General features: G+C 40.6%; 1 protein-coding gene across 3 annotated transcripts in view; it reads right to left on the reverse strand.

Moving 5' to 3' along the window:
• Positions 1-13,251, reverse strand: part of vps13b (vacuolar protein sorting 13 homolog B) — a 302,426-nt gene that overhangs the window by 105,274 nt on the left and 183,901 nt on the right. For all 3 annotated transcript variants that reach the window (XM_080895821.1, XM_080895823.1, XM_080895822.1), the window contains exon 32: positions 3,126-3,329. In XM_080895821.1, the coding sequence (XP_080751947.1) occupies positions 3,126-3,329 (204 nt within the window). The remainder of the gene's footprint in view (positions 1-3,125; positions 3,330-13,251) is intronic.

Below are 13,251 nucleotides of genomic sequence, written 5' to 3' on the forward strand. Positions count from 1 at the left end.
CCAACACCACTACTGACTTTGACCTTATCAGTATGACCATAGAGACACACCTGCCTATAAATGTATACCTTAATTGTGTAAACGATATCTTACGGAGTTAAATGGAAAAAGAGGAAACATCAGAAAAGAAATATACGCTAAAGAAGAATGACAATCCAGTGATAAAGAGCTAGGAGCTTCTGATTATAAACAGGAGTCAAACTTTAGTGACCTTTACTCCATAAAAGTGGGTGTCAATCCTCTTGAGTGCAAAAAGAACTGTTACATATTAGGTCATACAATCATCAAGTTTGAAACAGAAATCCAGACCCACTCTAGTATGTCTTACGACAGCTAAATCTATGCTAAAGATTTTTAGCATCTTCTGGAGCCCAAAGTGAGAGCCCAGAATGTCACCTCATTGCCCTTTCAGACAATGTGGACTTGGCACTAGGCCCATTGCAGAGAAACATATTGAGTGAAAGAAAGAAAGAATGTGACTGGATTAAAGATCAGAAGCCCCTTGCTCTTGTGAGCGTCTCTGACACAGTAGTAAGAATGTAAGACAAATATAGGCCCAAGTCCACTACCTAAAAGAGCTATTTTACAGCTGACCTGGCCAGGATTGGAGGATTAGAGACAAGCGAATAAAAACTGGTGCACAGACAACAGAAAAACATCAAGGTAGAGTTTAGAGATAACATCCCATGCATATTAAACTCCATTGTCTTCTTGGAAAGGGAACACAACGGTTTAAGAATTTTTATCTTTTCACAATCCAACAAGAAACAGAGGAAGTTCTTACTATAATACAAAGAATCTCTGTGTGTTTGTTTCTGTGTCCATGATCTCTTTATAGAGTTGAGCCACCAAACAGATACACAGATATATCTTAGGTACTTGATGGTTTTTATGTATATCAGATTATATGACATGTTATCTAGCAACCACATATTGACCGACTATTTATACTGCTATAATACCTTATAATCCATTGCTTTAATTTCACATTAACATTTCACTTATATCCACCAAAGTTAAATAATGCATAATATATTATGATAAATCACATTACTTAGTTGTCACCCAGCAAAAGGCTAAAATGACCCATTTTTAAGATATAAACAACATTTACCCCATTATTTTTACTTTGCCATTGTGATTTAGTATATCTGTTTGCCAACAGCACAAACAGGCCAAACAACACTGTAGCATGGGGGTGTAGAAGTAGTGATAATATACTGAAAAGCACAAACCAAAGGAACAGGGCTTTGCGATATGACCAAAATCTCATATCCCGATATAAGAATTCTATCGTCCGAATAACGACATAAATCACAAAAATGTAACATTTTCTGTAAATTCTGTGAATCTCGGGCAGCTCGACCTGCGGGAAGTGTTTCCAGCTGCGCGTCATGTAGCTGGAATTGAGTGTTTTAACAGATGCATGAAACTATACATTTCTAGACATAAGTTGTAACGGCCGCAGTTTTCTTTGTGAGTATTTATTACACGGCGTGCTGCGGGGAAAAGACTGTTCTAACGTTTGAGTCTAAGGTTTATTTTTTAGCACCTGGCGGCTCTTTTTTACTTCTCATCCGTAAATAATCTGCATCTTTCACGTGATTCAGTTTATTTTGAAAAGTCTCAACAGGATCTTGAGCTTTATTGTGAAAGGTTTATGTGGAACATAAACAAGCGAACACGCGATGCTGTTGTTGCTGACCACAACGCATAAAAACAGTTGCTTGTCCGTCTGTAGTGTGGTTATATTAAATATATGAGAAATAGAGAACTTTAAGAAATTAATATAGCCACTACAGTGACGTTGAAAAAATATTGCCGTAAACAGTTTATTTTGCGACACCACGAAACAAACGATAGCGTAAAATGAAACGATAGACGTTTTTATATCGTCATCCGATATATATCGTTATATCGAACAGCCCTACAAAGGAAGCACATAAAATCAAGCAGTGCTTGCTTTTATGAGAAAGTGCAGCAAGATGCCTTTCAGGAAGAAACTGAAAGAACAGAGCTCCCATGAAATAAGTCTGGCTGTCACAATAAAAAGGTCTTATTGGAGGTCTGAGAGCTGAGGGCTGAGCATCACTATCATGTTTTCCAAGACAGTATGATTGTCTTGGAAAAGTCTTCTTCCAAGACAATCATACTGTCTCTGTGTGTAAGAAATACAATAAAGAAAAAAAAATATTCCTAATGAGTATGTATGACTGTTTGCTTGTGTCTGCATTGGAAAGTGTGCCCATCTATGTGTGAAAGGTGTGAGTATCTCAGCCAGCAAGTCCCAATGACCTGAGACTACTCGGTCTCAATCAGGCCCGTGTTGATTTTGCACTGCATTCTTCCATGAGGCTTATTTTTAGTTGACAGGGAACAAATCTGGAACCTTTGCCTATGATTTTGTGATTTTTGGTCCTGTTCCCTCTCAAAACATGAGCAGAAAAAAGGATGTGGGGCCAAACAGGCTGTTAGACTCATGCTTGTTTTAGCTCCCGAGTCTAAGAAAAAAGTGACAGGACTTGTAATTATGAGCGTGCATGGAGAGGCTGCATGATAGGGAGCTAACTCAATAACTACACGGTGCAGTGACATCAAGACGAATGATATAAATTACAAGACTTTCTTAGCAGATTAAACACATACACCCACACATGCACCTACCTGACTGGGGTGGAAATATGAAATTTAAAACCAGTAAGATTCAAACCAGAAATGAAAATAGTAAAAAAACAAAGATCAGAAACACTAGTAAAACATTATTTTTTTTAAAAGCCACACATTTGTAGGCAACTTCATCAGACTTGACCTATGCATATATATTCTTCCCATGTTTACCAACCATCTATAATTTTGTCATCATGGTTGTTCATGCAGTAGAGGTCAAGCCCTTGATGGGTAACTACTTATTGATAGTTTTATACTATCAATAAAACATAGATTAATTTCCTCCTAGGGGGATTACAAAGGGATATAGGAGTGATCACCTCTGGATCAAAAATGTGAGAAGTGTGATCAGTCAATTAAAAAAAGTAATTGGTACAGAGACATCTACCTGTGATACACATACAAGACAGAATTAAATTCGCCACAGCAACTCATGAAACATCCAAGTGGCTCCTGACCTGCTAGCCATGTTCCACTCCAGCGCAGGGTTCTGGGAGCTCCTCTCACTCTCTGCTGATGTAGTTCCTTTGATTCCCTCCTTTTCTGGTTTAAGCTGTTCCCACTGAGCAGTCCCAATGTTGATAGACTGAAGATCGATCTGGTATTGACGATCCTCCACCTCTGAGCCCGGGTCACGAAGGATGCCAAGGTTCAATGCACGACTGAATGGAAAAAAAAGTTTGAGTCAGTATTCATATTAGGGCTACTTTGAGGTTTGGATGTTCAGTAAGTCATCATGTAAGAAGGAAAGAGTAAGACACATTAAATGCAATTAAGTTTAATTTCACTTGTGCAATATACTTTGCATTAGATTCAACAAGGAGGTGCCGATGCCAAATAGACTAAATGCAAAAAATATGACTTTAGTTATTATTATAGAGGTTCGGTTGTGTCAGGCTGTACTTTATATGCTTGGTTATGATAAAGTACGTGAGCCTAGGGGTACACCAGGTAGTCTGTTGTAGTGAACCAGTAAAGATGTTCTGGCTCTAGGCCCTAACCACTACTGACTGCTTCTTTCTGCTTTTTCAGTGGTTTAGTAGCACATTTTTCTTACGGGATGATTTATGACTAAATGTAAGACCAAGGAATTGTGCAGCCAGACCTCAGATAAAAAAACCCTCTGCAGGCCTCAGGTGAAATCACTTGCCTTTTATAAAGTTTTGATTTATGCCAGCTTATCGCTGGCAGTAAACATTGTTTAAACCCTGGCTGGACAGCACGGTAGTCTGGAGAGTGGCTCTTACTGCCTTTGGCCTGCTGTTTCCGTCTCCAGAAACAGGTAGAGGTAGAGGAGATGTAGAGATATGTCAGGAGTGGGCAGCGCTGTGTTTGTAGTCAAACTGCTACAGTCAAGTGAGCAAAGACTGTCCCGTCAGCGCCAAGAAAAAGTGATGTCATCTATTTTGCCTTTGAGAGACAAGATCCTGACGAATTCATGAGGCAAAAGGAATAATCAAAATTCAACATCTGTATATGACATCAGGGCTTTTGGTTCATTATGATATGTTTATTTGTGCTGGTGAATTCAAATGAGAGCTTAAATGGTATAAATAAGAGCTTAAAATGGCTACAGATGTAGCAGCAGCATGAGTAGTTTTATTTGTTTCGGCAACGTCAATGGCAATTTTCATATAGCGTTTCCCCTGCTTAGCGGCTCTGGAAAGGTCTCTACCAGAGCGTGATGTTATGACAATAAGCACCAAGTACAAAAACAATGGCAATGGGAGATCAGAGGTGTATAACTGGATTTACTTGGATTTGTTGACATACAAACAAGTGAAACAGATCCTTAATCAACATTTGGAACCACATTTATCAACAAAGTATAATATAAATCAAACCAAGGGCTCTGTAACATTTGGGTGGGATGTGTCAGTCTAGATTCATTAGGGTTTTTGTAACAGTACCTCCATCACCCTCCCCGTGCCTAAACGGTATTTTTCACATTAAAGAAAACCACAGTTACCTCATATGCTTTCCAAATTATCTCCTAACGTTAGCTTATTTAGGAGACTCTTACTCATAATCAACATAACATGAGCGTCTGCAGCCAAGCCTCTACATCGCCGAGCTGCAGGGTCATCTTCAGTGACATAAATAAATATGATAAACATTTGTCTTGGTCATGCAGCCAGTGGAAACCGGTGTGATTTAATATCAAAAGACATATTTCAGCAAATCGCAGGAAACGAGAGAGCTTCATTTCTGACAAATGAGGAGGGGAGGAATTTTGGAAGTTCCCCTTGGGGTGCAATAATAATTGAAGCCAGATTTTCTTGTTGTACATGTGGGGGGAAAACACTGGTGGTTTGACATATTTGATTGGTAATGTGAAGACCACACTGCTTGGCCAAGAGGAGTCGGGGAATGCTTTGGGAAAGCATGACATTCACTCTGCCCACAGTATAACGGACCGACTGAAAGCGTGCAGAGAGAGGCAGGTGGAACACACCCTTCTGCTCTGTCTCACATCCCATTATCAGACATCTGCTTGCCACTACCACACAGAAAATCTAGAGGAAAATGAAAATAACAAGTCATAAATGACATGCTTTCACAGATGAGGAGGGCAGGGAAGAGAGAGGGAGGAAGGCATGGAGGGGAGGGGCATTTTTCTCAAGCACAAGTACTTAGTTTTGCCCTTGTTCCTCGGCCAACCTTATTTTAATTGCAGGAAAAGACCACAGAAACATTATTTTTTACGACAAAATTCTGCTATTTATAAAAATGGATCAAAAGCTCTGCAATAAGCATGTTCTGTTTCACAGCGTTCATGGCTATTATTTTAAAAAACATCTCTCCCTCTTCTGACACTATTTAAACCCAATTTGAGTCCAAAAAGCCACTGGGCCGATTTTGCATCAGAGCTGAAATATGAAGGCCCCGGTCCAACTTTATTATGGCCCAAAATCAAACCCTCCACCCAATGCAAGCCCTTCAGTGGGAAACAGCAGACAAAATAGCAAAGCCATGGCAGTGTTTAGTATCCAAAATGCAGGACTTGGAATAAGATGTTCACTGATACTTCATCACTGAGAAGAAGAAGAAAACGATGTTCCAAATGCTTTTTACAGGAGATACTCGGATAAATTAATAAAAATGGGCGATTAAGTGCATTTTCTGTTCCTCTGTTTAGCATTCTTTGGGTCTATGCATGTGCTGGGCGGAACATCGGTCATGATTTGTGTTAAGTGGACGTGTGGGAGGACAGAGTGCTTAACGTGAAGCAGATTTGGCAATGGGATTCATGAAATAATTTTACCGGCAACTATATAAAAACGGTTATTATGCACGTTATGTAACGTATATACTGATAAACTTTGATGACTTTGATGTAAGCTTGCACGAGACGAGAAAGTGGGTTGTAAGAAAAAAAGTAAAATACATACATATAGTGCTATAGGGATGAAGAATCGTTAAGCAAAGGGGTGAATAAGTAAAAAGATTGCTGAAAAAGAGCAAAAGTAGAATTACCATAGTGAGGGCTTGAAGGCCAGCTGTGGTTCAAGGTTGTAAAACAAACCACAGTGGGATCTGGTTCAGGCTCATGGCCCAATGCTAGGAATTTGGGAGCTGTGGGCTGCGCTGAAGCCGCTTGCCCAGAATCCTTTGGGGCAGGGTGCATCGTGGCCCATGGCTTTGAACGGTCTCTCACCTTCCTCTCTCAACCCCTAGCTACAGATTCCCAATTCCCATCCCTGGCCCAGGGCCAGAGGGCCAGGAAGCACCGGGGTAATACCAAGCGTCACTGGCTTCTGGATCTCGTCACTCTGAAACCCGCAATCTGAACCCTCAACCCCAGACCTGTGTTTCACTCCATTTCCCCAACAATCACATGCAATACATGTCTACTTCCATGCTCAACAGAGGCAGGTTTATATGTAAATAGGAATATGGGTGTGTGTGTGCTGAGAGAGATGGGGCCCTGCTTCTGCTCTCCTGATAAAACATACATACTGAGTAGAAATTTCATTGAGATCTCAAGCTTAATTCGGCAAAGTCAAGCTAAATTAGGCTTGTAAACAGATGTTCACAAGTTTTCCAAGTACTAGGTTTTGAGCAGTATATTTAAAGTGAAGGAACACATGCTACACATGAAATAGAAACACTGCATGCTTCGGTGTGTTTTTTCACTTGGGCTTAACCACTCTTCCAAACGCTAAAGTAACATCCAAGAGGCAAACTGTTTTTCTGACACCAGCACGAATACTATCACTCATCCATGAATTATTAAAAAAAAGGCAAGTGTTCAGTTGAGGTTTTGATCATCTCTCTCCCTGCCTCCAAATGTTATCGGTCAAACACCATTAGCACCCAGCAGCTCCTCCGTGGTATTTCTGTCGTGGAGAGCTGCCGAGCTCCACAATCAGCTTGCCACGACTCCCATCGGCTTTAAGCGGAGTCCCACTGGGCTTGTGTGTGTGCCGAGGGGGAATTCATAAGCATTATGATTCATGAAACCAGCAATTACTTAGTAAGTTAAGCACCCCTGCCTACGGTGGTCTGCTCTGAATTGCCAGAAATTCGGCAACTTCTGAGGTGTGGATTTATGACCCCAGTCAAGTCCAATTGCTCTTAATTTGCATCTACCAATTATAGTAATTAAGGCTCCGAACAAGAATGCCGAGTAGCTCTCAGAGCACGAGGGGAAAATGATGTTGTGGAATAAAGCAAGTCAGCAGAATCTAAGACGCAGTCACTGAAGGACTTTAATGACACTGCTACTAAAATGATTTTTGATGACTGGAGCTTTTTCAAAAGGAGTCGAACACAGTCGCGAGAAACAAAATATCCAAGACAACAAAACCAAAACAATGCACCTAATTTGTCACAGTTGGCAATAACAAAATACTTACTTTTTAGCCAAGTACAACAAATCCAATCTTTAGTTGATTGATTTTTTTTTCTCACTGGCACAGTACACAATAAACAGAAATTGCTGCTTTCCTGAATTGTGTATTGGCTTTGATGTACTGACAAACTTCCATGACAAAAACTCAATCTATTCTTTTTTATTTTAGCCCAGCAGCATTACTCATCTCCCCTGCTACTCCCAACAGAAGCATGTTATTCATTACGTTGATTGCACTTTAAAGACACTCATACTCGACCAATTATATCATATTTACACAAGATCTTAGGAGGAAACTATTACTTCTATATACAATACAAGCTGGGCTTAGTTCGAGCTCAAACCACCCTCATGACAGCGGTACGCGATGGTAAGACGTTAAGAGAAAGCACTACTGAAGACGGGCCTCTGTTTACAATGACATGGTGTATACTAAAAGTCAGTGTTTGCACTTTGATTTCAACATATCATAATTACAGAAGTCATTTATCTCCCATGCAGTTTACATGTCAGAGAAGTTATAATGTTATAAACAGTCTGCGTTAGGCGTAAAAGTCACTGGATAACATGTGCTCTCCACGATGGCATGTTAAACATGACAGTCTGGCCGGTGTAATTTATAGGCTCATCACGCTCGTAATTCATAATCGGATTCTTGCATCAGATCTCCATGTTGCAGAAAAAACAAAACAAAAAACAAGCCATGCCTTAAGACTGAACAGATATTTCTTTTGGCTTCAGCAGATGTGCATTTCATGGAATTCACACACACATTCACTGACTGCACAAATGAAACTGCTAATCTTTTGTTATATTCTAAGATTTACTATACAGCTCAATACGTTTTCTACAGTCACATGGTGGATACTGACTCATTTATTAACACATTATATCAAAAGTCTTTTTAAAGACGTACTTATTGCATATCCTTGGCTACACATCAGTCAGAACTTTGATGCACCTCCAAACTTTCAGTCTAAAGTACTCTGCAGTTTGTCCTGGCTAATAGCACTGCAAGGGCCATTTATTGAAATGCACAGATGTCGTCCTCAACCCCACTGCTCCTGTTCTGCTTCGCCTTAGTTATGGCTGCACGCACGCATGCATGGACGCATGCACACATGCACACACGCAAACAGACACATAGCTTGCCTGGTCTGTTTAGCTTTAACTCTGCTCCTCTGTCGCTTCTGCTGCTAGCTCCAAGCACGGAGCATTCCTGGGTAACAGGGACAGTAATTCAGTGACTTTTTAAGGGCAATGACTTCTTATTGGATTGCATCCTACAGCAGGTACATCTGCAAAGGATCTAGTTGAAAAGGGTCCTTGGATCCTCAACAACTGAACCTGCAGACCTGTGTGCATATTAGTCCATCTCAGATCCTTTCCAGCAATACACGCTCGAAGCTGACGCTGGTAATAATTGCATTTGTGTGTGTTTGAGAGTCTACGTGTCACAAAGGGACAACCCTACGATTTCTCCCACAAATCTGAATGGGCCAGTGCTTGTGAAATCACTTCCTCTCTTAGCAGTAACAGATTTGATATGCTTCCTCTCTGCTCTGAAAATGGACATAATACTGCTTTTATAAAACATGTCAGGCTGAGTTTCAGCAGTGGGTCCCTGGTGCCGAGGTGTGAAGGGAATGCTTACTTCCTCAGAACTCAGATTGAAACCAGATTTGTGTCCCCACCAAGCAATTTTCAAAGTGACGTAATCCCACCACCATTTTAATTTGAGAGGCCTTATCTCTAATTAATCGCTAAACACATGCACGGAATAGATTATTCATAACTGGATGCAGCAGAGAACATGGCAGGGGTGGTTAAGAATCTGGCTTACCCTTACGTGCAATCATCTTCATCAAGTTAAAGAAAAACAGGCCCACACCTCGGTGTTACTTTTACACCAATTATTGGAAAACTTGGAAGGAGGAAGATTCCTGATCCAAAGCTTGCTACAGGTCTCTGGCAACCCCTGTGTGTTCAGTAGGTCTGACTGACAAAGCCTGAAGTGTCTGAAACCCCTTTGATATATAAAGGATTTAGAATGACTCGGGACCCAAGCCAGTGCAGTTGTAAGTAAAATAGGTGAAGCAGTGATGCATACTTAGTAGAAATACTCAGTATGCATACAGCCACTGCACACACCATCAACACAGACAAGAAACAGAAAACCAAGGAGTCTCTCACAAAACTGTACGAATGTTACACAGCACAGCGCTCAGACACATAGGCACACGATAAGCATCCAAAATCGAAGTTTACTCCTGCACATAAAGAAGTCGTGCTCCGGCAAAAAGAGTGTTTTATGGAGCTGTAAAATTAAGCTCATTTTATGGATCCAACTGCATGAACCACTACTGTTTTTTTCCACTTGATATTGATTAAGTGGTTCAGTATTGCCAAGCTGGTTCACATTAGTACAGAAACAGTTGTGTTGTGTGTATTTTTGAAGATGCTCATTTTTATCTGTGAAAACGAGTCTCTCTGGCAGAGCCTTTGAAGTTGATTACACTGTGTTTACAGCAATTATTGAATTCTGACAAATGTTTAAAGCAGCCAGATTACATATCAAGGCCCTATCCTTCTTTAGACAAAGAGCAAAAACTTTCCTAAACAAAGTCAGGGAAATGATGGCCATATTTGATTAGGTTAACGTATGCTACAGGTTAAGCAGACAGGCTGAACAAACATGTAATTGGATAACTAAAACAGTAGGTCCTTCTCACTGACGTTTGCCTCGACCTTAAACAACATTTTGTTCTAATTCAAATTTCTTTCCAGCAAACAAAAGACAGAATGAAACAAAATACAACAACTTGCTGCTGGAAGCGCCACACATAAAGGAATTAAAAACGTATGTCTAAATCGCAAGCTTAAAGGAGAGACGGCTCGGACTTTGAGAATACGAGAGCAGCTTAAAAGCCTCTGGTGCTGCCCAGGACTGCAACACTGCAACTGCTTTCTCGTGAGATAGTATCCAAATACTTTTATGTCAGCAAGGAAAAACAGCATAAAATAATTACAATAATCTGGGGCACACATGCTTCCTACATCAGCTAATTCTTCCTCCTCTGCGAATGACTGTGGAGCCAATGTTTATAATTCTGAAGCGGATCTCAAATTCATCCAGACCTCCAAGAGTATTTACACAAAGTGACATTTCTATATGGGAGATTTCCCCTTTTCCCTCGCTAACTGAGGGAATCACACAAGGGGAGAGTACTCCTGGACTTTTTGAGTCATTTTGAGTTGTCAGTGTAGGGAAAGTCAAGGTGTTACTAGGTTAAGTATTGCTGGGATCCCCTGTATCAACTAACAGAGTGCTGACATAGCGTTCCACAGAACTATAATAAAGGCTGTGTTCAATCATTCGCATCTGGACCCACCATACTGTACATGTGCAGTGACAGTGTTCTCTAAGAATCAGCACGAGATGAGTCGTTTCTGTCTGTTTGGTGGCAAAGACCTTGTTCCAGGACGAAGAACACGCACGACGTGAGAAACACAAAATGGGGGAAAAAAACCCAAAAGGATGGGAAAAAAAGATGAAACTGTTGTGTGATACACAGACTGAGTAGAAATATTTAACTCATACAAGCACAGAATGAATAGAAAAACCTGCAACATCTCATCTCTGTTCAGTCTTTCAGTTCTTCTTGTTTGAAAACATGTTTCACATGTTTTCTTTACACAGTTCCCAACAAAGTCACTTTTTTGTCTTTTAATAGCCTCCTTCACTCTCCCCTCTCCTCTCTTGCCAGTCAGTGTTTTGGTACAGTAACTCCAGAACAGTGAGAAGGAAGTGGCCCCTGCAGGCCAGGCTCCTGACAAACCACAACTCTAAACTGGCAGTGCTGTGAAAATATGGCATTCAAACAACACAATGCCAAAGCTTCTGACCGCCATGCCGACATCCTAAACAGCTGCAGGCACAGAGAACGTTGAATAGGGGGGGAAAAAACAACGGGAAAAGAAACACATAGTAATAATAAAAAAAGTAGCAGAGAGGGGGAGATTACAATCAAAAACATGCAAAGTAGATCTTAAGCAGTGTCTGAGTCAAGCTAGTAACTGGACAAGGCTGCTTTTTTTTAAAAAACAACAACAAAAAAACGGGGAATTGAGAGATGAAAAAGATCTGATGCTAACACAACAGCCCCCTGTGACTCCATGGATATCTGAAAAACATATTGGACAAATAGCATGCTGTGCAGTCAGAGGCTGCGGGGAGAGAATGAAAAAATGGAGTGAGAGATGGTTTAGGAAGGAAGGAAGGAAGGAGTGGAACAAGTAGTGCTTCTGTTGAGCAGAAAATCTGTGCAGAAAAGAAGTCCAGGTGTAAAGAATTAAAGGAGATGGCACATCAAACAGAGGTTCACTGTGCCTCTTTCCTGTCGCCCTGGTGGCAGGAAATGCTCTAAAGCATCCTGTGAGCTGACCAGAAAGAGACAGACGAGAGGGCGCAACAAGAAGTAAAGTGGAAAGTGAGGAACAGACGAGGGCAAATGTAGAAAATGTTCAACAACATCCTGCAGAGAAGTGGGAGATTAGAGGAGAGAGAAGCACATGGGAAGAAATAATGGGGAAGGGGGAGGATATATGGAATGCTGCAGCAAGAACAGTGCAGAGGAAAAGGAGAGACTAAGGAGAAGAAGGAAAAGCTTCAATAAATGCTATTTGAGATGACTTGGCAAATTTGTGTATTGGATGTTTTTGTGTTTCAAATATGTGTGTGTCTGTGTAGATACAGATACATATGTATAGCTGAATATCTCCAGCTGATATCATCCTTCAAAAAAAACCTTCTTCTGCTTAAAAACTATTTTGCAGCTTTTAAAAACTAACAATACCAGCCCATTACTGACTGCAGATAATGCAAGACCTGAAAAAACAAAACAAAAAAAAACAAAAACCACTCTTAAAATCCCTGCTTAGATTTAAGAAGAGGAGATGGAATACAAATCAAGGGAGGACAAGATTGCGTTAAACACTGGCTCCTCTTCATTACAGAGGAATGAAAGGGAGGCTTTGCCAACAGTTGGACATTTCATTTCAGCATAAAAATATGGAGCAAAGCATATTTGCTTCAGTTAATAATTTTTGCCCCGGTAACATGTGCGTAACAAGAGCAGTGCGATGATAAATTGACATGGGTGGGGTGCTGATTGGAGGGCTGTTGTGCATGTGTGTGTGTGTACACGGGTGTGTGGTAAGTTATAGAGGGAAGACAGGGGACCACACACCAAAGTTGTCTATAATGTGGCTTCACATTTCCTTCAAACCTGCAGCTAAAGTAACATGACTGACGTTCTCACACACAACGCAACTAGCTGTAAAACTGGCCCATTTTGATCCCATGAACAAATTCTGGGGCGAGTTCAACCAAATACGCACAGCAAAGTGTCCACGACAGCCTCGGGAATCTAATCTACTGTGTCTGATATCTGATTCATGCAGAACACAACTGATGTATGTAAACATTCATAATAACTCAATGGCCTCTCTAAGTGAAACAGATCGTTAAGCTAAAGACCTGTGTTCATATGCTGGGAATATATCTATATCTATATATAGAGAGAGATATAGATATATACACACATGCACACATGAACATAACTCAGGACCACATAAAACACTGAATTTGTTTATTTAAAAAGAAATGTTCTCCTTCTAAAATCAAAGTGAAAATAGAGTTGTAGGGGGAGTAATTAAACACATTAGTT

This window comes from Rhamphochromis sp. 'chilingali' (genome assembly GCF_963969265.1).
Source record: "Rhamphochromis sp. 'chilingali' genome assembly, chromosome: 11".
In the NCBI taxonomy this organism is placed as follows: domain Eukaryota; kingdom Metazoa; phylum Chordata; class Actinopteri; order Cichliformes; family Cichlidae; genus Rhamphochromis; species Rhamphochromis sp. 'chilingali'.